Genomic DNA, 26,199 nt, shown 5'->3' with positions numbered 1-26,199 from the left:
TGTGAAGCGAAAACTCATTGTGAAATACTGCTTTGTGATAGTTGGTGTTTTGATTTGACTCTAGTACTTTTAAACATACTTTTTCTGGGAGCACCTGGGTGGCTCAGTGGGTTAAGTGTCAGACTCTTGGTTTTGGCTCACATCACGATCTCATGGTTAGTGAGTTCGAGCCCCGCTTTGGGCTCCATGCTGACAGTACAGAGCCTGCTTGGGACTCTCTCTGTCTCTCTCTCTCCGCCCCTCTCCTGCTCTTGCTCTCTCTCTCTCTCTCTCTCAAAAATAAATAAACTTAAAAAAAAACAAATAACAAATAAAAAACATACTTTTTCTGAAAGCTTAGGAATAGAGAAAAAATAGTATTGGGGACCCAGAAAACCTTAACTATAACAGAGTGGTCAACTTGGGATTCCACTGTTTTGTTCAATATGCCTAGAATTTCTTGAAGCCCAGACCAAGGAAAGTGAAGTCCAGAAAGAGGTAGGAGTTAAACTTATGGCATTTCTGTGGTGGGGACCCCAGCCCACCATGGGAGTGGCCTCATTTGTGGCTACAGTAGGACGTCCGTGTTGGGATATAGAACAAATAGCACGGCATCCTGGCACTTGTGTAGTGGGGTAGAGTAGAGCCCTGTTTCATTATATTGCATAACTCCTTTGCTCTATTCCACAGTATCAGTTAATCTTTGGGTCTTAAAGTTTGTTTCCCAGACCACGTAAAGCATGTTCTCTGGTCTGCTTGGCCATTTTATTCCTTATTGTAATTCACCGAATTGATGCCATGGTTATAAATCATTCTCCTCCACTTGGTTAGTGTGTCCCAGTTCATTACCTTTCTCAGCCCTGGAGGATTGTGAAAACCTAGCTTCCTAAATCTTCAGAGCTGGGGCTGAAGCCCGGTTGCTGGGAGCAGTGTGCCTGCCGCCCCCACACCTACCTCAGAGCTATGACTCGTCTCTTCTCTGGAAATCCTTTACAGATGGAGGCTTCATGGCTTCTTTCTGGAGTGTGTTTTCCCCTGTGTGGGTATGTTTCTCTTCTCGATGTCCAGCCAAAGTTTCTGTTAGGATGGGAGAACTCTGCTCTCAAGTTCAGGGTTGACTAAGAGAATGAAAGATAATTTGGGGGCGTCTCCACCGTAGGAGAAACTAATTCAAGTATTGCATTTCTGCTATGAGCGAGGCCTTGTGTGGGTTGCTGGAAATACAACAGTGAGCAAAGCAGAGGAGGCCCTGCCCTGTTGGTGCTTATGGAAAAGAGACAAGAGGGAAGAGGAGGGCACTGGGGGACTGGTCCATGCAGTCCTATCATAGTCTGTGCTGTGGTGCAATGCAAAGATCTATTACCATCTCCAAAGATTCTCCAAAGGGCTCAGGGATAGTCATTGTGTCCTAGTACCTAGTAGTCATGCAGTAAGCATTTGCTGGATTGAACTAGGGAGACTGACAGAGTCAGGAAATGCTAACTTTAAAAATTACTTTCTAGTCTATTTACTACTATGTGGCTTCCCAGAGCATTAAGGGGAGGAGGTGGATTTAGGAATCCAAACCACTGCCCTCTCTGAGGCACCAGCTGGTAGAAAAGGGATGCCCACTTGTTAATGAAGCATCTCTCCATTTCAGGTGTTGGCTGAAGTTTATCTGCACAAAATCTTAAGTCCTGTTTCTGGTTTTGGAAGTTGTTCTTCTATTGGCATTGATTCTGATTTTAAGACCGAGGTAGACCCCAGGCTTGAGAAACCTGCTCCATGTTTTGCTCCTGGAAACAAGTTACTGCGTGCAGCAGAGACATGGGGATAGACAGGAAGAAGATGCACCCAGAATTTCTCTGCCAGCTGTCAGTCACCACATTTTTGAGGTCTGATGGGTAGCTGAGTACTTTCTAGGAAATACCCAAGAACTGCATAAAACTTGATAATGTAGAGAAATTTGGGAATATGTCCATTTCAGAAGGAAAGAGGTGTGTGCATGTGTGCGTGTGTGTGTGTGTGTGTGTGTGTGTGATATCTCTAGGCTGAACTGAGTGGCTAGATTCAGACTTCAAAAGTAAGATGTACACTCAAGTCAAAAGATAGTAGGAAGAGAATACTTCAAGGTCCCAGAAGCAAGATCTCTTTATTTGGAAGAAATAAAAATCCACAGCATGTGAAAGAAGTTGCTTACTTAAAATGGATTCACAGAAAAGAAATCTGCAAACTTGAGATTTAAAGTGATGAGTACAAGTAGAAGGTAGTGGGTCACACAGAATCTATAAAAAGGAAAAGTAAACTGGAGAACAAGACCATGTCTGCATTTTTTTAAAGCACTGTCCTGGGAGGAGACTACAGAGACTCTGATTTTGGAAGTTAAGGCATAATTTCTTGCTGGGATACGTTGCTTTTAGAAGTGCTTTAGGAATACCCAGGGACTCTGGTCTATCATGAGCCTGACTCATAACTTTGTAGACTCTCATCTGATCTCTGTGTGGTCCTACCCACTCAGGTGTGGGCAGAGTGGGTGCACCATTAGTCTTGACTTGGGGGCCTAGTCACATCTCTGTGCAATAAGGGAATTAAGCTTCTAAAGCTGTGATTCGGAAGTTCTGACCTTAGGCTCCCCAGCCACCAGAATCGGCCTAGCCAGGCTTTACCTTTGGTTTCTCAAATGCCTTTGCTTGGAGAGAGAAGGGGTGATGGGTGAAGAGAGTGACTTCTCTGTGTTTTGCTGGGGACGGTTGTTCCTAGGAATAGAAGGAAGAAAGAGATAAGAACACATAACTAATTAGAAATTTATGGCCCATACCGGAATGGAGATTAGCATCCTGGGTGACATGCCCACTACTGGCGTTTGGGGGTTGACAGGAAAGAAGATAGTGTGGCTGCAGTTGGGAATTTTGATCTCAGATCTGAATGGGTTGTTAGGTCTTCCTCCACACATGCTGGTTACTGTGGGGCTTTGGATCTGTGACATTGGCCAGTAGCTTCTTGGAGTGACTTTCTGGCCATGCTGTCAGGTTGTGTGTGTGTGTGTGTGTGCACATGCACGCTCATTTTTTAGGGTTTATAAGCATCTTTTGGATCTTTCCTTAATGTTCCAGTCCTGTGGCTGAGTTGGTGGTCACTTGGAAAACACATCTGTTGATGTTTACACCTTAATATGGAAATCAAGGTCCAACTTCAAGGAAACAGCCCCCATGGGCATATGAACCCATCATGGCCCTGCAAAGGTATCGATGAAGAGCCTTTATTCACTCCATAGAAAGGTCCATGTCCACATGCATCTTCCCAATTTGAAAGAGGTGGAGAGAATTGCTTGACCTGTCTTTACGAAGGGCAGAGTGTGCCCAGGAGTGGTGTGGGAAGCTGGGTTGGAGGAGGAAAGATGAGATAATTGGAAGAAGGGATGAAAGTGTTGGGAATGTGTATGGGAGAAGGGGTGATGTTGACACGGCCATGAGAGTGTCTGACGCCTGCTAATCATTCTGTCTGTGTTTGGGTTTGAGATATTTCTCCCTCCTCCAATGCTATGAATTGGCCTAAACTACCACGTGTGCACCTGGAAAAGGTAACTTCCTTTTCAGGTGTGGCTTTGAGGTGCCCTCACAATTCGTCACGGTTGCTGTTATTGGCAGGAGTGCTTTCAGCTGCTCAAAAGAGCAATTGGTCTCCCTGCTGCCCCAGGAAGCTCACTTAGGATTCATTTCCTCTCAAGAAGTTGTTTCTGGTGATGCTAATATTATGAAGAAATCTGACATTCAGGGAATTTGGGGAGGGGGTTGTCAGGAACAGCAGAGGCACCGAAGGCAGCTGTGTTTGCTGTGTTCCGGAGACAGCAGCTGCCTGCTTGTCAGCTCCCCTGTGAGCTCGCCGCGGTGCTGTCTCCCACACGGGGTGTTAGGTCCCAGACACCGGGTTCCTCACCATGTGAAAGTATCAGACTCTGGAGGCTGACATGCTGGCATTTCCCAAATGGGGAAACGGTGCCAGCTCGTGTTTCTGCAAAGCTCAGATAAGCAACCCCAGGCTTTGAAAATGGACATTATACAAAATACTGCCAGACTGCAGTCTTCTGTTTCTTTCATGTCCTTGGGGATTTGGTGGCCCAGGCTGATTAATTTGGGACGTGGATGAAAAATGTTGCCTTCTGGGCTTTTTCAAGGGTGCTTGGTGACTGCTTGAGAGGAGAGGCCAGAGACACGGTCCTCCAAATCTAACTGTGGGGTTTAAGAACCAAGATGAAATAGCTCGTGAAAACAGAAGCCTCACCCCTGCCCCCTTTTATCTAAAGCCTAAAATGGTGGCTGCTCTGGGAGAGGTTGTCCGGCTCGTCTTTCTGCTTCCCTGGAGAACCTCTGATAGGCTGGCTCTGCTTTTCACTCCTTCTTGTCTCCAGGTGTCTTTCAGCGCTCTACTCCTCTCTTAAAGGACGGCCTTTCCTCTTTCAGGATCTTTGCACATGTGACTTTCATTACGCTTTGGTCTCTATCCATCCCTAAATAGTTCTTTTAGATGAACAGGAATAGTGTAAGGGAGAGAAAAGAAGGAATGGGAAAACACTTTCTCTGTGGTGGGTAAGGGCTTGAGATTTCTAGATATCTGCCTTTTTGTACAGATATAGCCTGTTTGCTAGTTCCTGGCCAGCCCTGTGAGGGTGGTGGTAATGCTTCTTTCTGACTTGAGAGAGTAGCAGGGAGACCTGCTGGGCCTGTGGGCCTGGGTAGCCACAGATGGGGGTCACTGCTGTGCAGATGGGGACAGCAGCTGACACAGAGGATGGAAAACACTCACTTTTATTTCCTTCATTGTTTTATGTACTTTTGCTATTTTTCTGTTATCCATTTTGACACTAGATGAAGCCTACTGCCTTTCTTTGCTCCGCTTAATACATTGGCTATAATGCCTGATTTCCAATAAAAATGAGATGATCAAACCAGACTTCATACTATTTTGCTTAAAAAATTGGAGAGGTTGTTACCATATTTTTGACTTGATGGACTAGCGTGAATCCCATGATGTCCCTATTTCTCATTAAAACTTTTAAAGCATCTAAATGAATGCCTTTTGAGTTATTTTTATTATAATTGTGTTCATTTGCGTAGGGCACACAGATCAATGAACCACATAGTGAATTGGATAAGAATTGGCTGACAGGGGAGTTGGTGATGCTTGAAGAAGAAGTCTAGCTTTTCTATCTCAGACTTGCACTTCTTAGCTTATAATAATAGTGCTGGCTGCTATGTATTGATCTTAACTGGGTCCTGGCTACCCATACTTCATGCAACATCACATGTAATCTGATGAAGTTTTGGGGGGATAGGGGTTCATGGGGTCCAGAGCTGATGACCAAGAAAGAATTCTTGAAGACGTCTTTGTTGCAAAAATGTGACTTTATTAAAGCATGGGGACAGGACCCATGGACAGGAAGAGCTGTACTGGGGTCCTGTTGGGTAACACATTATATACCCTCAGGTTGGGAGAGGGTCAGGGATAGAGTCTCTAAGGAATTTTTGGAAGCAAGGTTTCCAGGACATTGAGGGGCTAGCAGTTGCTAGGGAAACACCATTTATTACCATTTAATTAAACCTCAGTCATGAGACCCTTCAGATGTACATGGGGGGGGTGGTGCATAAGCTTGGGTTATGTTTGCCAGCATATATCTTGGGAGCAGTTGAGATAAAGGAAGCTGGCTTACGGGATCCTGGAGTTTGGGATAATGTTAAACTAAGGTTCTCTTTTGCCCCTGGCAAAGTGTCATCCTTGAGGCACCTGAGCTCCTAGAGGGTGGTCACTCTGCCAGTCTCAAGGGTTTATCAATGGACTGTAGGCAGTAAGGGAATTTAATTTTTCATTTGCCTTAGTTTCCCATATTACCATGGTAAGCACTTATACCCCTTTCCTTTGTTCTTGGGTAGCCAGGAGTGTCCGAGGAATATCACACGTATTCTACCTGGGGTGTGTGTGTGGGTGGGGTGGGGGGAATGTTACCTTGTGCTTTTCCCCTCCGTCTGCCTCATGCTCCCTCATCATAATCTTTACAGCAACTGCATGAAGTAGGTACTGTTATCATCATCATATTCCTGATGGGAAAATTGAAGCTTAGATCTTTTTTTTCCCCATTGCTATAAAGGAGGGTTAGAAAACTTTTTCTATAAAATAGCAGAAAGTAAATATTTTAGGCTTTTTGGGCCATGCTATGTCTGTTGCCACTACTCAGCTCTGCTGTTGTAATGCTAGAGAAACCATTAAAAAAATATAAAACCCAACAAGGATGGCTGCTGTGTTCCAGTAAAACTTTATTTAGGGACTCTGATATTTGAATTTGAATTTTCTTACATCACAAAATATTATTTGAAAATTATTTTCAACCATTAAACAATATAAAAACATTCTTCAGTTGGAGGCTGTACAAAAACAGTTGGTGGACCAGATTTGCTGACTCCAGTGTAGACGAGAGTTTGCAGGGAGGGAAGGAGGAATGAGTTAGGATGGGCTGGTAGGAAGCACATTCTTACCAGATGGAATAGCACGTGTGCAGGGACAGAGAGCATGAAGTCTTTGAGGAACTGCAGGAAATACAAGCGCAGTTTGGTAGGGTATGAGGCAAGATAAGAGGACACCAAGACCCAAGTCATGACCTTGTAGGAACTTTCAAGGATTTTGGGCTTTGTCCTTAGGGCAATGGGAAGCCATTAAAAGTATTAAGCAAAGGAGTGACAGGGGCAATTTGTTTTTTTACAAAGATTACTGGCTGATAAGTGAAGAGTAGATCACAAAGGGTCAGTAAGAGTAGAAGCAGAAAAACCAGTTAGGCAGCTCCAGAAGGGAACCAGGTGGGTGATGATGGTGTCTTCTTGACTGTAGCCAGAACCATTTCTGGGCAACACATGGAATGGTGGTAGAGCAAATATGAAGACCCAGGTCTCCCAGCTTCAAATCTAGTGTCATTTCCTGCATGGTGTGAAATTCTCCACATTATTTTTTTTTTTATTTTTTTTTTAAATGTTTGTTTATTTTTGAGAGAGACAGAGACAGAATGCAAGTGGGTTAGGGGCAGAGAGAGAGGGAGACACAGAATCCGAAGCAGGCTCCAGGCGCTGAGCTGTCAGCACAGAGCCTGACGTGGGGCTGGAACTCACAAGCTGTGAGATCATGACCTGAGCTGAAGTTGGACCCTCAACCGACTGAGCCACCCTGGGGCCCCTCTCTACATTCTGAAATGGACATGATGTTTATCCGATCTACCATTTATCTCTGAACCCTACGACTGAAGAGCTACTCTCTCACACAATTCTTTTCCTCTGGAAGAACTACTCATAAGTGAGGATAGTGTTTCTTATGTTTGAGTTGCTAATTTTCATTTCCTGAGGAAATTTATTGAGAGAAATAATCTCTTGTTCAAACGATACAAAGACCAAAGATAATACTGTGGTAATAGTTTTATGTTATTTTTGTGCTGGTGCTAGAAAGGTTACTGAATACTTACTTAAAGGTCAGCTTTTCTTAAAATTTGTGTAGCTTTCTTTCCCAAATGAGAAATGGTACATTCTCATCTGCCTTTGAAAGAATGATTTGTTTGACTGGGCACTCAGTTCTGATACTGGCATGTATCTCTGGATCAGAGCACACCATCCTTTGAACAATATGATGCTGAGGGGTGAGAGTCTATTTCTATGGGGTCCAGGACCGGGGAATGAGGAAGAAAGGAAAAGGGAAAGATGAGATTCATGCCTTGGGGCAGAGGGGTGGTGGTGATTTTGCCTCAGCTTCTCTGGGGGTTGTGTCCTAGAGGCAGCAGTGGGTGATATTGACCCAAGGTGGGTAGGAGAAGGGGAACATCAGAAAGATCTTGGGGGTGAGACCCTGTGGTTATAACTTCTCAGTGAATCTTAGTTTTGGCTGATCTTTCATTCAAATTTTCCCTTATATTACTGCTATTTGTCACTTTGTATTATTTCTTCAATATAAAGCAAGGTCTGTGGGATCTGGGTCTGTATCTCAAGCATCTCCTCCCATCCCATAATGAGTACTGTCTTGTACACAGTACGTGCTCAGTATTGAATACTGGCTCTGTTGACTTGTCGACTTTGGCATCCATGCTGCACAGTGCAACTTCTTGTCTCAGTGAAGTCAGAGTTTTTAAATCTAAAATCATCACAAAGACACTCAGGACATCCTGAGGACAAGACAAATTTCAGGAGTAAGCAGTAGGCAAGATTCGGGCTTCCACTGAGGATCTTTTCCCATTATGGGACTTTTGGTTGACCACTTCTCTTTTCTCCCCTCCCCCACCCCCAATTTCATTAGATATCAGTTGCTTGTCTTTATTTTTGCATAGCAGGTGCTCAGTATATGTATACTGTGCTAGTTCACTTCTGGTACTGATTTTATTTATTCTCCGTAGGTTCTTTATGTACTCATGTAGGTGTAGGTAGGTGATGGGGCTGAAGTTGTAAGCTTGGAGACTTTGGTATACTGTCTCCTTCCTTCTCTTCCTTCTTTTATCAGTTATTGAAAGGGGCGCCTGGGTGGCTCAGTCGTTTGAGCGGCCGACTTCGGCTCAGGTCATGATCTCGCGGTCCGTGAGTTCGAGCCCCGCGTCGGGCTCTGTGCTGACAGCTCAGAGCCTGGAGCCTGTTTCAGATTCTGTGTCTCCCTCTCACAGACCCTCCCCCGTTCATGCTCTGTCTCTCTCTGTCTCAAAAATAAATAAACATTAAAAAAAATTATCAGTTATTGAAAGTTGGTTATGTGCCAGGCATTGAATTAAGTTCTGGGAGACAACAACAGAAGACATGGTGTCTGATTTCAAATACATTCCAATCTAGTAGAGATAAAAGGAAACAATGGCTATTTGGTATGAAGTATAGGCAGCCAGTAAGGACCTCTCCCTGACCTCATGGATGGGACCTCCCTGAGGCCTTTCCCTTCTGAACTTTTGAATGTAGGTCAAGAGCAATGAGAGTAACTGTGCAGTTGAGGATGAATTAACAGGTTCTACACTTGCCTTTCTCCATTTTTGCAGGGTAGAGATGTCTGCCCAGAGGTTAATGTCTAACAGAACATCCCAGCAATCTGCATCTAATTCTGATTACACCTGGGAATATGAATATTATGAGATTGGACCAGTTTCCTTTGAAGGACTGAAGGCTCATAAATGTAAGTCTTATATAATTCCCCATTGTAAACATAATGTATTTGTCTTAACTTGTGAAATTCCCAGTGATGAATTTTCCTGAACATTCTTTTTACACAACTCTGTTCCCCCAAACCCCAGAAAGCACCCCCTTCCAAACAGCCTGGTTGCTCAGAGATGGTATTACATGAGGGACAAAGAACTTGAAAGATTCCCTTAATGGAGGAACATGAATCAGTGTCATTCTCAAACTGAGATTCTATTCTATTTTATTTTATATTTTATTTTATTTTATTTTATTTTATTTTATTTTATTTTATTTTATTTTATTTTATTTTATTTTATTTATTGTTTAATTTACATCCAAGTTAGTTAGCATATGGTGCAACAATAATTTCAGGAGTAGATTCCTTAATGCCTCTTATGCATTTAGACCATCCCCCCCACTCCCGAAACCCCTCCAGCAACCCTGTTTGTTCTCTATATTTAAGAGCCTTTTATGTTTTGTCCCCCTCCCTGTGTTTATATTCTTTTTGCTTCCCTTCCTTTATGTTCCTCTGTTTTGTCTTAAAGTCCTTATATGAGTGAAGTCATGTGATATTTGTCTTTCTCTAACTGACTAATTTCACTTAGCATAATACCCTCTAGTTCCATCCATGTAGTTGCAAATGGCAAGATTTCATTCTTTTTGATTGCCTAATAATACTCCAGTGTGTGTGTGTGTGTGTGTGTGTGTGTGTATCACATCTTTATGCATTCATCCTTCGATGGACATTTGGCCTCTTTCCATACTTTGGCTATTGTGGTAGTGCTGCTATAAACATTGGGGTACAAGTGCCCCTTTGAAACAGCATACCTGTATCCCCTGGATAAAAATCTAGTAGTGCAATTGCTGGGTCATAGGGTACTTCTATTTTTAATTTTTTGAGGAGCCTCCATACTGTTTCCCAGAGTGGCTGCACCAGTTTGCATTCCCACTAACAGTGCAAGAGGGTTCCCATTTCTCCACATCCTCACCAGCATCTATAGTCTCCTGATTTGTTCATTTTAGCCATTCTGACAGGTGTGAGGTAGTATCTCATTGTGGTTTTGATTTGTGTTTCCCTGATGATGAGTGATGTTGAGCATTTTTTCGTGTGTTGGCTGGCCATCTGGATGTCTTCTTTGGAGAAGTGTCAATTCATGTGTTTTTCCCATTTCCTCATTGGATTATTTGTTTTTTAGGTGTTGAGTTTGATAAGTTCTTTATAGCTTTTGGATCCTACCCCTTTATCTGATATGTCATTTGCAAATATCTTCTCCCATTCCATAGGTTGCCTTTTAGTTTTGCTGATTTTTTCCTTTGCTGAGCAGAAGCTTTTTATTTTGATGAGGTCCCAGTAGTTCATTTTTGCTTTTGTTTCCCTTGCCACTGGAGATGTGTTGAGTAAGAAGTTGCTGTGGCCGAGGTCAAAGAGGTTTTTGCCTGCTTTCACCTACAAATTGAGATTCTTTTCAAAGTATTGATGTTTCCAGCTCTCCCAAGCTGTGTGAACATTTGGGCCATCAAAAAGTAGTCTGGAACTATTTTGAAGAACCTTCTTTTCTGACACATGGTCAATGGCATCCTTTCATCCCTGCTGGTTTTCTGAGGCTGTAGAGAGCATTCTGTGTGTGTGTTCATAATGACAGACTAGAATCGCCTGTGACAATTCCTAACTCTGTGTGATAGGCGTGAATTGTGCTTCATGTGATTGGAGCGATTAATGAGCCAGCACAGAGCAAGGAAATACAATTCTGTGGAAGGTTACTGTCCAACTCAAGTCATACTGCATGCTGACTGGCCAACACAAAGCTTCTTTGTTGGCTAAGAACTGCTGCCAACTCGCAGGTCCTGTTGTGTTTACTCCCTAAATATTCCAGAGATGTTAGGTTGTTTCAGAATGAATATCCATAACACTATAAAAATTTTAGGTTCTTAACCAGTTCAGTTTCATGGGGCACATTAGGAACTGTAAGAAAGACTAGAAATGGAGATGCAAATGTGGTAAAGGGAATGCTTTTGCTCTGTTAGGATTTCCTAGATGCTGCTATTCTGACCTGTCTTGGTGTTCATGATCCTTCACTTTCACCTGATCCTCCCTTGCAAGGAAGGCTTTTTACTTGTTCTTTCAGCTTTATTGAGGTATACTTGACAAATAAAATTATAATATATTTAAAAGGTACCAAATGATGATTTAGTGTACACACACATTGTGAACGGATTCCATCCATCAAGTTAATTGACACACTCGTCACCTCAGATATTTCCCTTTTTATATATTTATTTTTTGGTGAGAACATTTAAGTTCTACTCTGTTACAAATTTTAATTATGCAATACATGTTGTCAACTATACTGATCTTGTTATATGTTAGATTCTCAGACCTTATCCCTTTTATAACTGAAAGTTTATAACCTTTTATCAACTTCTCCCTGTTTCCTCCACACCAAGCTCCTGGCAACCACTTTTCTACTCTGTTTCTTTCTTTCTTTTTTTTTTTTTTAATGTTTATTTATTTTTGAGACAGAGAGACAGAGCGTGAGTGGGGGAGGGGCAGAGAGAGAAGGAGACACAGAATCCAAAGCAGGCTCCAGGCTCTGAGCTGTCAGCACACAGCCTGAGCAGGGCTCAAACTCATGAACCACAAGATCATGACCTGAGAGTGAAGTGGGATGCTTAACTGACTGAGCTACCCAGGTGCCCCAAGATTTCCTTCTTCTGAAGGACAACTAATATTTTAGTGTGTGTGTGTGTGTGTGTGTGTGTACCTATGTAAGTGATGGACACTTAGGTTTTTTCTGTATTTTGACTATTGTGAATAATGCTGCAGTGAACATGGGAATGTAGATATCTCTTTTTTTTTTTTTAATTTTTTTTTTTCAAATTTTTTAATTTATTTTTGGGACAGAGAGAGACAGAGCATGAACGGGGGAGGGGCAGAGAGAGAGGGAGACACAGAATCGGAAACAGGCTCCAGGCTCTGAGCCATCAGCCCAGAGCCTGACGCGGGGCTCGAACTCACGGACCGTGAGATCGTGACCTGGCTGAAGTCGGATGCTTAACCAGCTGCGCCACCCAGGCGCCCCTGTAGATATCTCTTTAAGATAATGGTTTCATTTCCTTTGGATATATATCCGGAAGTGAGAAGTCTGGATCATAGGTAGTTTTGTTTTTAATTTTTTGAGGAACTCCATACTATTTATCATAGTGGCCGTACCAGTTTACATTTCCACCAAGAGTGTGCAAGTGTTCCCTTTTCTCCACACCTTCACCAACACTGGTTATCTCTTGTCTTTTTTGATAATAGACATTCAAACAGGGATAAGTTAGTATCTCATTGAGGTTTTGATTTGCATTTCCCTGATGATTAGTGATGTTGAGCACATTTTCACGTACCTATTGGCCATTTGGATGTCTTCAGAAAATATATATTCAGGTCCTTTGCCCACTTTTTAATTGGGTTGCTTTTTGGCATTGAATTGTATGGGTTCCTTATATATTTTAGATATTAACCCCTTATCAGATATTTGGTTTGCAAATATTTTCTCCCATTCCATAGGTTACCTTTTCCTTTTGTTGGTGATTTCCTTTGCTGTGCAGAAGCTTTTTAGTTTGATGTAGTCCCACTTATTTAATTTTGCCTTTGTTGCCTTTGCTTTTGGTATCAAATCCTAAAAAATCATTGCCCCGACCAATGTCATGGAGCCTGCCCCCAATGTTCATGACCATTATTTTGCACTCTCTATTGGGTAAATCTCTTATTTCCATTTCATTAAGATCTGTTTTTGGACATTTATCTTGTTCATTAGTTTGGAACGTATTCTTTTTCTTCATTTTTCTTGACTCTCTGGGCTTGTTTCTGTGCATTAGATAAAACAGCTACCTACCCCAGTTTTGAATGGTCTTGTGTGGGAGATCAACTAAGCTCCTAGTTGCCTCTCAAACGTTTATGATTGTCAAAGCAAACTTCTTTGTTCTTACGCTCCTAGTAGTTGAGGGCATGTCAAGACTTGCCTGTGTCCTCAAGGGAAAAATCGTGATCAGCACCTACATGTAGCCTGATTAGGAGCCAGATCCTTAGGCAGCAGCTGGGAAAGTATGCAATTAAACCCCTCCCAGGGAGAAATTGGGAGATAGAAGTTTTGTAACAGGGGCGCAGGGGTGTAAGAGCACCTGGCTCTGGGGGGGCCTGAGTAGACCAGGTTTGGCCACTTGCAGCTGACAAAATCCAAAGGCAGAGAAATGACTGATAGTAAAACAAGAAAGCAGTTATATCAGTGAGGCCATCATCAGGAAGACAGCTGACTAGCATCTCAAAGACTGTCTCCAAAGTGCTGAAAATACTTCAGGTTTATATAAGAAAAATGGGGGACAAATGTGGGCAGTAGAGTCAGGTTATCATTGGTTTGGAGTCGATCATGGGCAGGCTCTTGCTGGCTCAGGGAAGTCCTTATTGCAGAATGGGGTAGTTTCGGTTTTCATCAGGGGATGCTTTGCCCCAGGATCTTTTGCCTGAATTAAGAGAAAAGCTGGAAAGAAATAATTAATTAGAAAGTTGGAGGTCAAAATGGACGTAGTGAAAGTCCTCTTTCAGTTTTTGCCTGTTTCCTCTCTTCTAGACCAAGTGCATAGCTGCGAAAGTAGTCCTGTGCTTGTTAAGAACTGCTTCTTTGTTCACTATAGTCCTGTGGGACTCCTGAATGTGGACACCATTGGTATCAGAGCCAGGTGACTGGGGACCTGTGCCTCGGGCTGTAGCCACAAAAGCTAGGATGTCAGACTTGTATACAACCTCTTTCCAGGGAGATACTAGTGACTTGGTTTTATTACTGGAGCAGGCTGGAGGGAGAAGGCAGGGGAGGTGTTTGCCAGCTTCCCTGCCCTCTGGAGAAGATGGCGGTGGGCACCACTAGATGTGTGCTAAATTAGAAGCTTGGCCCTGAGGCAACATCTTTTAAAGTATGCAGATAAACCCCTTTCAGGGAAAGAATGGGAAATGGGTGTTTTTGTCTGCTTCCTCTGCACTGAGCCTGGGGGAGATGGCTGTGGTGAAGGCTTGCAAGCCCAGGAATTACTGCTTCTTTGTTTGCTGTAGTCTGTGGGTTCTCATGGATGTCAGCCCTGTTGGCTGTCAGAGCTAGACATTTTAGGGGTGCATTTCTGTAGCGGGAATCTTAAAAGTGGGGCTCTAGATATCCTGTCCAAACTCTTCCCTTCTTAGGGAGAAGCTGGAAGTTGGGGGTTTCCTTCCAACTGTATGTAGCTGTGTGTGTGTGTGTGGGGGGGGGTTATGGCAAGATTGTGTTTCAGCCTTTTCTACCCATTTTTATGTATGTATTTTCCTCATTTGCCACAGGTGTAGGAGTGGCTTAGTTTCCAGATGTCTTTCAGAGGGAACGCCTCCATATGTAGCTGTATATTCAGTGTGTTCATGGAAGGAGGGGAGCTCAGGAGCCTCCTAAATCTCTATCCTGGTCAGCTGCCCCCTCCAGCTGACCTAGCCCATGTCCACACTCCCCTGCTGCAGGAAGGAGTACAAGACCCCAGGCTTCATGAGTGAGTCCCTGGGGCCTGGAAGCCACTGGTGGCTGGTGGCTGGTGGCTGGTGGCTGGTGGCTGTGGCAGGGCTTCCAGTGGGTCAATTAGGGGGCAGTGATCCGTGGCTCCCACGTTCCTGTCTCCACCAGTGGGGCTGCAAAGAGCTTCAGAGTGACTCATTTACTCAATCAAGGCCTTTCTGTATTTGTTCCTTGAAAAGTCGTTAACTGAACCGTATATCCTTCATCCCTAAAGTGAATAGTGGTAATTAAATGCTTTCACTCCTTCCTTTTTTGCTGTCTACTCAGTATTTCTTTGTGGAAATTTCAAAAAGTGCATGAAATCCATTAGGATATGCTGTCATTGATTACCTGGTGGAAGGCTGTTGCTGTAAGGGTATGAAATCATCCTCCTGCATTTATTTTAATTCTTTAATCTATTACTTTTCTGGGACAATCTTTAGGTAAGGCTACTTGTTTGTTAAGAATTTTAGTGGAAATCAAAATGACGGGGCAAATTGCCATATATTTCCCTACAATATATGCTTTTGCAGCCTGGTGGCACAAATTTTATTTTTCTGTTCTCCTTTCTCTTTTCCTTAGTTTATGGGGCCAAGAAGACAGGCCTGCTGCTATTATTTTGGTTGGTACATTTCTAGAGACAATTGAAAATCTTTTTTGAGGGTATTACATTCTAAAAATGATTGTAGCTGGCAAGAATTCTTGCACAATGTAGTCAGAAGTGTGACACATCACATACTTACTTTACCTACTATACTATTAATAAGAAGTTCTTTTGTTAGTTTTAACATTCACATCAGGAAAAAACCAAAATGCCTGGGTGAGTTCTTACTGTTCTGATATGAGAGATCTGATCAAAGTGGGGGTCTTTAGCTTCAGCAACCTGACAATATCTGAGACACCTAGAGAAGAATAAGAGGCAAACAAAAAACACAGCCATACAGGAAAATAGAAAAGATGAAGCCACCTATCGTCCTGTGTATTTTGGTGTACTCTCTTCCATTTTAATATGCCGTGATTCTGACCTTCAAGTGTGTCTCCTTCTTTTGCAGAGCAAAATTCAAAGCCATTTAGGTGCAGTTTCAGAAAAAGGGAAGCAAGACCTTTCAAGGGAAAGCATTTATTAAGGATATGAATGACTGTGACGATACCTGTAACAGATCATACTCTGCAATAGTAGCTCCATCTTTAGTTAGACTAGGTTCTTCTACCTGCTGAAATAAAGATTCCTACCTTCAAAGGGTCTTTCATCTGAGAGACAATCTCTGATGGTTATTGTGAATTCTCCTTTTGCCCTCAGTTTTGCATCTGGTATTAAACCTTGAAATGTATCAGAAGTGGACCTATGTCTGACATATATTTGGAACCAGCAGAATGGACATTCACTCATTTACTCTTTCTTTCAGCAAATATTTATTGAGCACTGGTTATATGCAGCACTGTTTTAAGCATTAGGGATACAACAGTGAACAGAAAAGACAAAAATACTTCATCTTATAGATCTTGCTGTCTAGTGAGAGAGACAGGTAATAAATAAATGACATAAACAAACCATGCCAGATGGTGATAGAAAAAAATAATACATTAGAGAAAGGAGATGTCGGGTATGGAGGTGAAATTATATATAGACCAGCTGTGGAAGGCCTTATTGAGAAGGAGAAATTTGAGAAAAGACCTGAAGGGAGTGAGAGGTTGAATTATAAGGTATCTGGGGAAGAGCATTCCAGAAAATTCTCCATAGCAAGAATGAAATGGGACATGCGAGGAACAACAAGGAGACCAACATGGTGCCAGGGGAGTGATTAAGAGGCAGAGCAGCAAGAGAAGTCAGGCAATAGAGAAGAGGAAAGAGGTAGAAGAGCCTCTGATGTCATGCTAAGGACTTAGGCTTTTTCTGAGGTGTAATTTGGAGAAGAGGAGTAGAATCTGCCTTAGGTTTTAATAAGACCACTCTGAAGCTGGGGAAGGAAGAGGATGAGACTGGAAGCAGAATGCCATTCAGGGGAGCTATTTCAATAGTCCAGCTGTTGATGGTAGCTTGGCCATGGTGGGGACAGTGGAGTGGTGAGAGGTGCATAAATTGTGGATATTTCTTAAAGATAGATCTGATAGGGTTTGTCAATGGACTGGCCATAGAGCAAAATAGAAAGTGAAGAGCCAAGGCTGGTTGGAAGTTTTGTGATCTAATTGGCAGGATGAATTGCTGTTAATTGAGATGGAGAAGATGTGGGAGAAGTCGGGACATGAGGAGCTCAGCTTTGGACTTGTTAAATTGAGACCTGTCAGACATCCAATAGGAGATGGTGGGGGAGGTGCTATGAAAGTATGAATTTGAGAGTCACAGCATATAAATGGTACTCAAAGTTAAGAGGCTGGATGAATGAGTATAGATAGAAAACTGAAGAGGTATAAGGAATGAGCCCTGTGGCATGCTAACATTTGAAAGTTGGAGATGTTGGGAGGAAAATAGCAGAGGAGGCTAAATGGAACATACAGAAAGGTAGGAAGAAAACAGGGCAGGTGTGTTTCCTGAAAGCCAAATTAAGAAAGAGTTTCAAGAGGGGCGCCTGGGTGGCTCAGTCGGTAAGCGTCTGACTTCAGCTCAGGCTCAGGTCATGATCTTGTGGTTTGTGAGTTCCGGCTCTGCATCGGGCTCTGTGCTGACAGCTCAGAGACTGGAGCCTGCTTCGGATTCTGTGTTTCCCTCTCTCTGCTCCTCCCCCACTCACACTCTGTCTCTCTCTCACAAATAAATAAACATTAAAAAAATTTTTTTTTAAAGTTTCAAGTGGGGGGCACCTGGGTGTCTCAATTGGTTAAGCATCTCACTCTTGGTTTCAGCTTGGGTCATGATCTCATGGTTTGTGAGATCAAACCCCACATTGGGCTCTGTACTGATGGTGCAGAGCCTGCTTGGGATTCTGTCTCCCTCTCTCTCTGCCCCTCCCCACTTGCTCTCTATCTCTCAAAAGAAAAGAAGAGAAAAGAAAAGAAAGAAAGAGCTTCAAGGATGAGACGGTGGTTTGTGTCAAATGATGCTTCTAGGTCAAGTAAATTGAGGGCTGTGATTTGACTGTTGGATTTATAGTGTAGAAGTTATTGGCAATGATTTTAAAGCAGTCTTAGTGGAGTGGGTGGGAGTGAAAGGCTGATGGAATTGGTTCAAGAAAAAAAAATGAGAGGAGAAGAACTGGAAATCGTATGTACAGGCAAATCTCTTAAAAATTTTGCTATCAAGGGAAGGAGAGAAATAGGACATTTAGGAAGGCCCTGGATAGGTAAGACAGAAACAAAGCCTATGAGTCAGTAGGCTCCTAGGACCCATTTAAGTGGACCATTTGAGCTGTTGTGTTGAGCAACAACTGAAGGAGCATCCTCTTATTCTGAGCCATCAGTGGAGACCATATTCCATGCTTTTTTTCAATGCCAACTTGCAGATAATGCCAGCCACGTGCATGGATGAGTTAGCAAGAAGCCAGGTCATCACGATGAGAAGCAGAGCTAGAGCTTGTGAATGCTTAGGCTACAACTTGTCATTGGGAGCACAAAGCAAGTTGTGGAACACCACTGTGGACTCCTTTCCAGGAATTCCCAACAGAAAATTGATCCTAATGCATTAAAGCCAGAAGCAGCATGAGGACAGTGCTGGCTCTCATATCCTGAACCCTCTCTTTCAAATTAAGTATGAATCCTTGTTTTTCATACAACCATGAGTTGGAAAGGTCACAGTTTATTCTTAGGTGGTGGAGAGGAGGGTATTGGGATGGGGTAGTTGTTCTAGTCCTACCCGGGAGTAGAAAAGATAATCTTTGAGAAAAATTATCACACCAGTGAAAAACATGTCATCATCAGCCTTCAGCTCTGTTTCATTCCATTCATTAATGGTCAGGTTGAAGGGAAGTTATTTTATTATGACACATTCCGTTTAGAATTTCCCTTGGCAATTTTCTCTACCCTTTTACCGTAATGATCTCTAAATAGTTCTGGTTCTAGACAGGACAAAAGTGACTGCTGGGCTCTGTTGAAAACACCTTTGGAAGGTTTCTCTTGGCTTCTTTAACCAACTGGCTGCATTGGAGCTTTACTTTATATAAACCTTTATTTTTAATCCTTTTTAGGAAAGGGTGCTCTGGAGAAGGCCAGAGGCTCTGTTTTCCCTGCCATGCCCATGCCCATGAAACTTGGCATATAAATAAAACTGTAAGAGAGTTTGGATATTCCTAGAATGATATGGGGATCTCTGATGTCCTCTGAAAGGGGTTCAGGGTAAGAAAGTACCATAGGGTCAAGTCATGTGACAGAGAGCAAGGTAAAGGAAAATTAATGGGAATAATTAGAGGAAGCAAAATTCCATTTCAAGGGGAATGTGAATAAACAGAACCATTTAAAGCATATTGTGATAGGAAATGTAGATGGCATGTTATTAAGGAAGTGTTTGGAAATGCTGTTTGATCACTAGGATTCTCAATTTCCAGCCACAGCCCTGCTCCTCCCTAGTCTGCTCCCTCAGGACTTCAAGGGAGGGCCATGACCTTCTCATGTCCCACATTATTGCTGCTTTTTGATCAACTCACTGGGCCACTAGAAGGGCAGAGAGAAGGAACTAGGCTGGGTTGAAGGCACTCCTCCTCCACCTCTGCCCACCCTGGGCTAGAGAAGTGAAGTACTTACTGATGGGGATCCAGCCATTGTTTCCAATGTGAAAGCTGTCCTAATGAGAACACCTTCCAATGTGAATCAGCATGACTAGGTTAAACTCTTAACTGAGAACTTCAACATAACTCTGGTGTGACCTTTTAGAATTTGCCTTTGGTATTCAGGCAATTGATGAGGTACAGCATGCTGAACCGTCATTACCTGTACAGTGGTGCTTCATAAGCTGTGCCCCCACAATTGATACATTATTGTTGCATTTGGTTGTACTTGCATACATGTATTTTTTGGTACTTGTCCTTTTGTCTTTTTTAGACTTCATTTCCACTATATTATAAGGCAAAGTCTACAATTTCTATTTCTTTGGCACTCTTAATTCAAGGAAAGATTATATTAGTTTTGTATCCAGAGTGTTGAATAAACATTGTTGAACAAAAGTTAACCTCTCAGCAATCCTATACACGGAATGAAATATGAATTATTCGGAGTAAATTGCTAATCTGATTTCTTCACTTTAGAAAAAGGGTTATACACACATAATTTAATTAGTTTTTTTAATGTTTATTTATTTTTGAGAGAGAGAGAGAGAGACAGAGCTCGAGAGGGGAAGGGCCAGAGATAAAGGGACACACAGAATCTGAAGCAGGCTCCAGGCTCTAAGCTGTCAGCACAGAGCCTGATGAGGGGCTCAAACTCACGAACTGCGAGATCATGACCTGAGCCGAAGTCGGACGCTTAACCGACTGAGCCACCCAGGCGCCCCCACATAATTTAATTAGAATGATGGTTTACATTTAAACACATTTTTTTTTTAATTTTTTTTTAACGTTTATTTATTTTTGGGACAGAGAGAGACAGAGCATGAACGGGGAGGGGCAGAGAGAGAGGGAGACACAGAATCGGAAACAGGCTCCAGGCTCCAGGCTCTGAGCCATCAGCCCAGAGCCTGACGCGGGGCTCGAACTCACGGACCGCGAGATCGTGACCTGGCTGAAGTCGGACGCTTAACCGACTGCGCCACCCAGGCGCCCCTACATTTAAACACATTTAATGTATAAGTGCCAACCATTTATTTAAAAAATTTTTTGTTTATTTTTGAGAGAGAGAGACAGACAGACAGAGTGCGAACAGTGGAGGGGCAGAGAGAGAAGGTGACACAGAATCCAAAGCAGGCTCCAGGCTCTGATTGTCAGCACAGAGCCCAACATGGGGCTCAAACTCACAGACTGTGAGATCATGACCTGCGCAAAAGTCAGACGCTTAACCCACTGAGCCACTCAAGCACCCCCCTCAATCATTTATTTAAAAAAATATTTCTAAGCATCCTTACCATAATCTCACGTAGGTAAACTTCTTAGAATAGATCAGAAAATGAAAAATAACTTAACTCTGGTGCTTCCCCCAGATTTGAGACTCTATTATGTGTATGTCAGTTTGTGTAGACAATCCAGTCTCATCCTTGTTCTAAAGATACTTGTGACTATTACCCAAGATAGGATCAAGCAAGGGCCCACTGTATAGAAGCACAAATGTCACAGGGTTCAAAGGAGGGAGAAAACACATCAGTTAGGGAAGTTAGTCCAGACTTTGTGAAGGGGATGATGTAAGGAATGGGCCTCAAAGGATGGATACACTTTCATTAGCTCTATGTTGGGGAAAGTTGTTCCAGCCAGGTGATGGTGAGAGCTCCTGAAAAGGTGTGTGTCTTCAGAAGCTATGGCTAAGAGTTAAGGTAAATACAGGGACACAATGTTCCCTAGTCTAAATGGAAACATGGGGTTTAAAGTAGGGGTAAATGAAAAAATTGATGATAATTTTAACAATAATAGCTGACAAATATGGGGTACCTTTTTCTCAGATGTCAGATACCATATAAAGTGCTATATACATGGAATCTCTTTTAATTTGGAAAAGGTCAGATCCATTTTTGCCGAAGAGTTTTTTATAAAAGGGAAATATTATCAGAGCTGTCGTAAAGTAGATTCTTACAGAGATGAGGCAGAAGGAAAGGTAGAAGACAGGGAGAGCAATTGGGAGGCAATTCGTATGTTCTCCTCAAGAAGTAATAAGGACTTGAATTATTCCAACATGAATGTAAGTGAAAATACAAAATGGGTTGGTTTGAATCAGAATTCATTTGAAATTTCATATTGCAGTCTCTGCTAAAAGCAATATTTTCTAACTCAGGACACTTTAGTGGAATCATAAGGACCTAGATGGTTCACCTTCTGGCCTGGATTCCTTCACTAAGATCTGGAAACCAAGAGTCAGTAAGGCCAAAGTCTCTTAGTGTTATCTGAGACAGAAACCCAGGGGCATGTGGACTCTTCCCTCTCCCTCATTCTCTGTATCTTATTTGTCCCCAGTTGACTAATGGGTCAAGATTATCTTATCAGATTGTTGACTTCCTCTCTTATTTCATGTACCAGAAAGCTCAGTTTCCTCAAATGGTCAAGTTTTAAGCTGCTGTGAAATACTAATCCCAGTATTAACTGTTTACAGATTCCATTGTGATTGGATTTTGGGTTGGTCTTGCTGTCTTCGTGATTTTCATGTTTTTTGTGCTGACTTTGCTGACCAAGACGGGAGCTCCACACCAAGAGTAAGTTTGGGCCATTCCTAAATGTCACTAAGCCCCATGGGGAACTAAATAGATGGATGTGATATCTGGGGCTGGGGTTGCTTCCAGTGGTGGAAAAAAAGAGGCTAGTTATGGATTTGCTGCCTGAACTCAGTTGCCTTTGGGTGAGACCCATCTTCCTCCTGGCACTTTGCCTCTTGCCTCTGTAGTTTTCAAGTGGACCCTCGTGAACCTAGGTTTCATGGTCCTTTCTTAAAGCATTAAAGCTGCTTCCAGGCCTGATTTTTATTTTGAAATATTTACTAATTAGGATGTATTTTCTCCTTACTCCCAAAAGAATTTAGATGTCTTGCGAGACCAAAAACAGTGAAAAGAAAGAAAGAAAGAAAGAAAGAAAGAAAGAAAGAAAGAAAGAAAGAAAATAGCAAAATCAGATGAAAACCAGTTTTAAAAGTGTATCATGGAGCATAGAAATAGTTATTACTGGGTACTTAAATGAATTAATTATTGACAATAAACACTGAGTTCAACACTGAGCTTCCTTGAAATTAGGATAAAAAGAGAAACCCTAAGGATTATGTAATTCTCATGGCAGGATAAAGAACATTTGAGTTGGGCTTTGGATTTATGGAGGAAATTATGACATGGTGGTTAAAGAACACTGAGTAACATCAGAAGGTATTTTCTCAGTTATAGATTGCAAAAAACTCAGAAATGTTTTAGAGGATTTTTGTTGTCCCAACTCTTCAAACAAAAGGAAAAATAACATGTTGAATCCCTTTTTAGTTAGTCCCAGCCAGCAGAAATAGCACACTCAAATTAGGTAATTAGATGTGCTTTTGATGAAGGGACTATCCACAGGTTGTGGCCAGATGGGAGGATAACCCTACAGGATATTACAGGACCTCCAGGCTAGCAACACTGAGGAGTAGTTTCCACCCTAGATCTGAAGGGGACCCAGGAGTCCTGTGGCCAAAAGGAGCCGTGACTTTGAGTTGAGGGACACAACTAGCCCATGTGACCTCTCAGGGAGGGAGCCTCAAATTAAATACCAAGACCCTATTTTCCTCTCTCCTTCCCACCACGCACCAGATCTCCGTTGGATGATCACAGTAGCACAACCAGCAGCCAGTCCCCATCAGAGGTCAGCTTTCTAGGGCACAGAGCACAGAGCAGCATGGGGAATGATGGAGAGCCACCTGGGAGAATAAATCGAAGAAATTTAGCACAAATCTGAACATTTCATATTTGGTAGCTCACTTCATCCTCATAGCCTGGTAACAGGATTCTCATTGTTACATTTCATTACACACTCTCCAGCATCTGTTCACTCTTCAGCCTGCACTTGCACTGTAACAAATGCCTGGCTAAAGAGAACAGTTCTGCCCTTCACTTAGCTATTTTCAGACATTAAGGTGTAGAAAAAAATTAAACAGTTTTTAAATGAAAGGAAAATACCATTTTATTGAAGCATATGGAGACATATGGTTGAAAATCTCTTTAACAGCGATTAAAAAGACATGGACCTTTGGGGTGCTAGGGTGGCTCAGTTGGTTAAGAGTCTGATTCTTGATCTCAGCTTGGATCTTGATCTCAGGGTCGTGAGTTCAGGCTCCATGTTGGGCTCTGTGTTGGGCATGAAGCCTACTTAAAAAAATTAAATAAAAAGACCTGGATCTTTGCTTTCTTCCATGTCCTTAAACAAATCTGTACATGCCTTTGCTTCTATTATATTGGTCCAAGGAATTTGAAGATATAGTGCAGGTTGCAACAGTAGTAAGAAAAGCTGAGGATTAATTCAGATTAGGGAACATCTCATAGAGTGGTCAGGGAATAACAACGCTATTATCTTCCTTTTGTTCAGAGGGACAGATAGATTTTTGAAGGACTATTGGGATGTGTTTGTTTAATATAGGATGCAGGTGATCTTTATGGTTGAGAACACCCTAACCCTGAATAAAACGTGACTTCATGTAATGATTAATTTTATATGTCAAGGCCGTGATACCTAGATATTTGGTCAAATGTTATTCTAAATGGTGTGTGTTTGTGTGTGTGTGTTTAATGAGATAACATTTTATCCCATTTTTTTAAATGAGTTAACATTTAAGTCCATAAACTCTGAGCAAAGCAGATCATCCTCCATAAAATTAGTGGCTTCATCCAATCATTGGAAGGCCTTCCTTGGAAGAGAATGACCTCCCTCAAGCAGAAAGAAATCCTGGCAGAAGGCTGCCTTCTGACTCAAACTGTAACTTCCCTGGGGCTCCAGCCTGTCAGCCTACCCTTCACATTTTAGACTTGCTAAAGTCAAAGTCACATGAACCACAGTCACATGAACCAATTCCTTAAAATAAATCGGTTTCTCTCTCAGTAGTTGGATTGGCAGACAGACAGAATACATCTCTCTCTCTCAGTAGTTAGCCACACACACACACACACACACACACACACACACACACACGTGCACGCGCCTGTTGTTTTTCTTTCTTTGGAGTCCTGGCTGATACATTTCCTTAATATGTCGTGGTGACCCTGGGTAGCTGAGACTTGCATTTCCAATCTTTCAGTTGGCAGTTCAGTCCTATTGCTACATGGTTTATCTTTTGATGGTGGTTCTGAATAATCTCAATCAAAGAACAAGGGTCATTGTAACTCTATGCTTTTAATGAGGTTAAGGAGAAAGTCTAACCTACTTTTGCTTTAATAAAATAATGGATCCGCCCTCAGGGCCACATTTGAAATGCTTTTTTGAGTCTGAGGTAGTATAAGATCTGGCATTTGGTTGCAGTATATCATAATAGAAAACTGAAAGAAGCAGACATGGGGCAAAAATCCCTAAATTGATCAGTTAAAAAGGCTTTTAGACCTTAGTAATGTTGACGTTTATTTGGCAGAAATCTTCTCTAAAGGAGACATTATTTTTTCCACCCAGTCAACTTTAATATAAAACAACCAATTTAAGCTTGCCTGTGTGATAATTAGGCATGGAGGAAAGAATGATAAATCATTGAAAATAATAACAGCTTTTTTTTTTTTAATGTTTACCATATGCTGGGGTCTACTAATCACTTTATATGTATAATTTCACTAAGTCCTCACAGGAAGATGAAGTAAATCCTGTAAGTGTTCCAACTGTACAGATGAGAGAAATGGATCATTTGTCTGAGGTCTCACAGGTGAAAACAACTCTTGGCCCTGGCCTCAAACTAAATCCTCTTTGACTCTGAAGCTCCTGTTACTAACCACTACATTAAATGATCTCATATCTGTAATTTTTAATCTCTTCCTTCTATTGAACCAAAGATACTAGCAATCAGATTTGCTTTCTTCTAGGACATACCGGGCTATGCATGGGCTTTAGAGTCAAACAGTTCCAGATTTACCTACTGAGACTTTGCACTGAATTCTTAACCTCTTTTTGCTTGAGGTTCCTCATTTGTACAAATAAAATAGTATCTGTCTCCTAGCATTATTGTAAAGATTAAATGAGCTAATGCCTATGGAACTTCTGGATTCACAGTGGTACTCAGTGACTCTTACTCCATCCCTGGGGTGCTGGTAGAGGTCCTGCTGAGAGCTGGGAGTCCAAGTGAACAGTAGGAGGCAGAATAAAAAGAAACCCATCCTCCCATGGGACATCCAGGCCCTAAGCATTCACGTTTTATTTGCACTTGCCAATATTCCACTCTAGCCTCACTTTGAGTATGTCTCTCAAACAGTGAGATGATTTTAGAAAGGAGACTAAGTAGAGAATCTTGGTGTTGGGTTGGAAGGACTGACATGTCTGAATTCTGACTGCTTTATATAGCAGGCTCTCTGGATAATTGGTCACAGAGAACAGTTATTTCCTCAAGTAGGTATCGGGCAACATCCTTTTGGAATATGACTCTGTCACTCTGGGTAAGATACCTGATCTTATCCAAAGGATACAAAAATGCTGATTTGAAAGGGCACATTCACTCCAATGTTTATAGCAGCCTATCAACAATAGCCAAATTAGGGAAAGAGCCCACATGTCCATCAACTGATGAATGAATAAAGAAGATGTGGTGTATATATGTATTGGAATACTACGTGGCGATCAAAAAGAATGACATCTTGCCATTTGCAACGACATGGATGGAACTAGAGTGTATTATGCTAAGTGAAATAAGTCAGTCAGAGAAAGACAAATATCATGTGATTTCACTCATATGTGGGATTTAAGAAACAAAACAGATGAACATAGGGGAAGGAAAGGAAAAATAAAATAAGATAAAAACAGAGAGGGAGGCAA

The 26,199-nt window shown here is 42.1% G+C and overlaps 1 protein-coding gene across 1 annotated transcript in view; it reads left to right on the top strand.

Annotated features, from left to right (window-relative positions):
- The window catches only part of MRAP2 (melanocortin 2 receptor accessory protein 2), a 54,107-nt gene that overhangs the window by 13,881 nt on the left and 14,027 nt on the right, over positions 1-26,199 (top strand). Inside the window, exons 2-3 of the mRNA XM_047101287.1 lie at positions 8,996-9,129; positions 21,842-21,941. Coding sequence (XP_046957243.1) covers positions 9,003-9,129; positions 21,842-21,941 — 227 coding nt within the window. The 5' untranslated portion in view covers positions 8,996-9,002. The remainder of the gene's footprint in view (positions 1-8,995; positions 9,130-21,841; positions 21,942-26,199) is intronic.

The sequence above is a fragment of the Lynx rufus genome, unplaced genomic scaffold, assembly GCF_022079265.1.
Source record: "Lynx rufus isolate CCGP_SWC_20201006 ecotype Redwood Valley unplaced genomic scaffold, mLynRuf1.p SCAF_6, whole genome shotgun sequence".
Taxonomy (NCBI): domain Eukaryota; kingdom Metazoa; phylum Chordata; class Mammalia; order Carnivora; family Felidae; genus Lynx; species Lynx rufus.
This window is presented reverse-complemented; position numbering and strand designations above follow the sequence as displayed.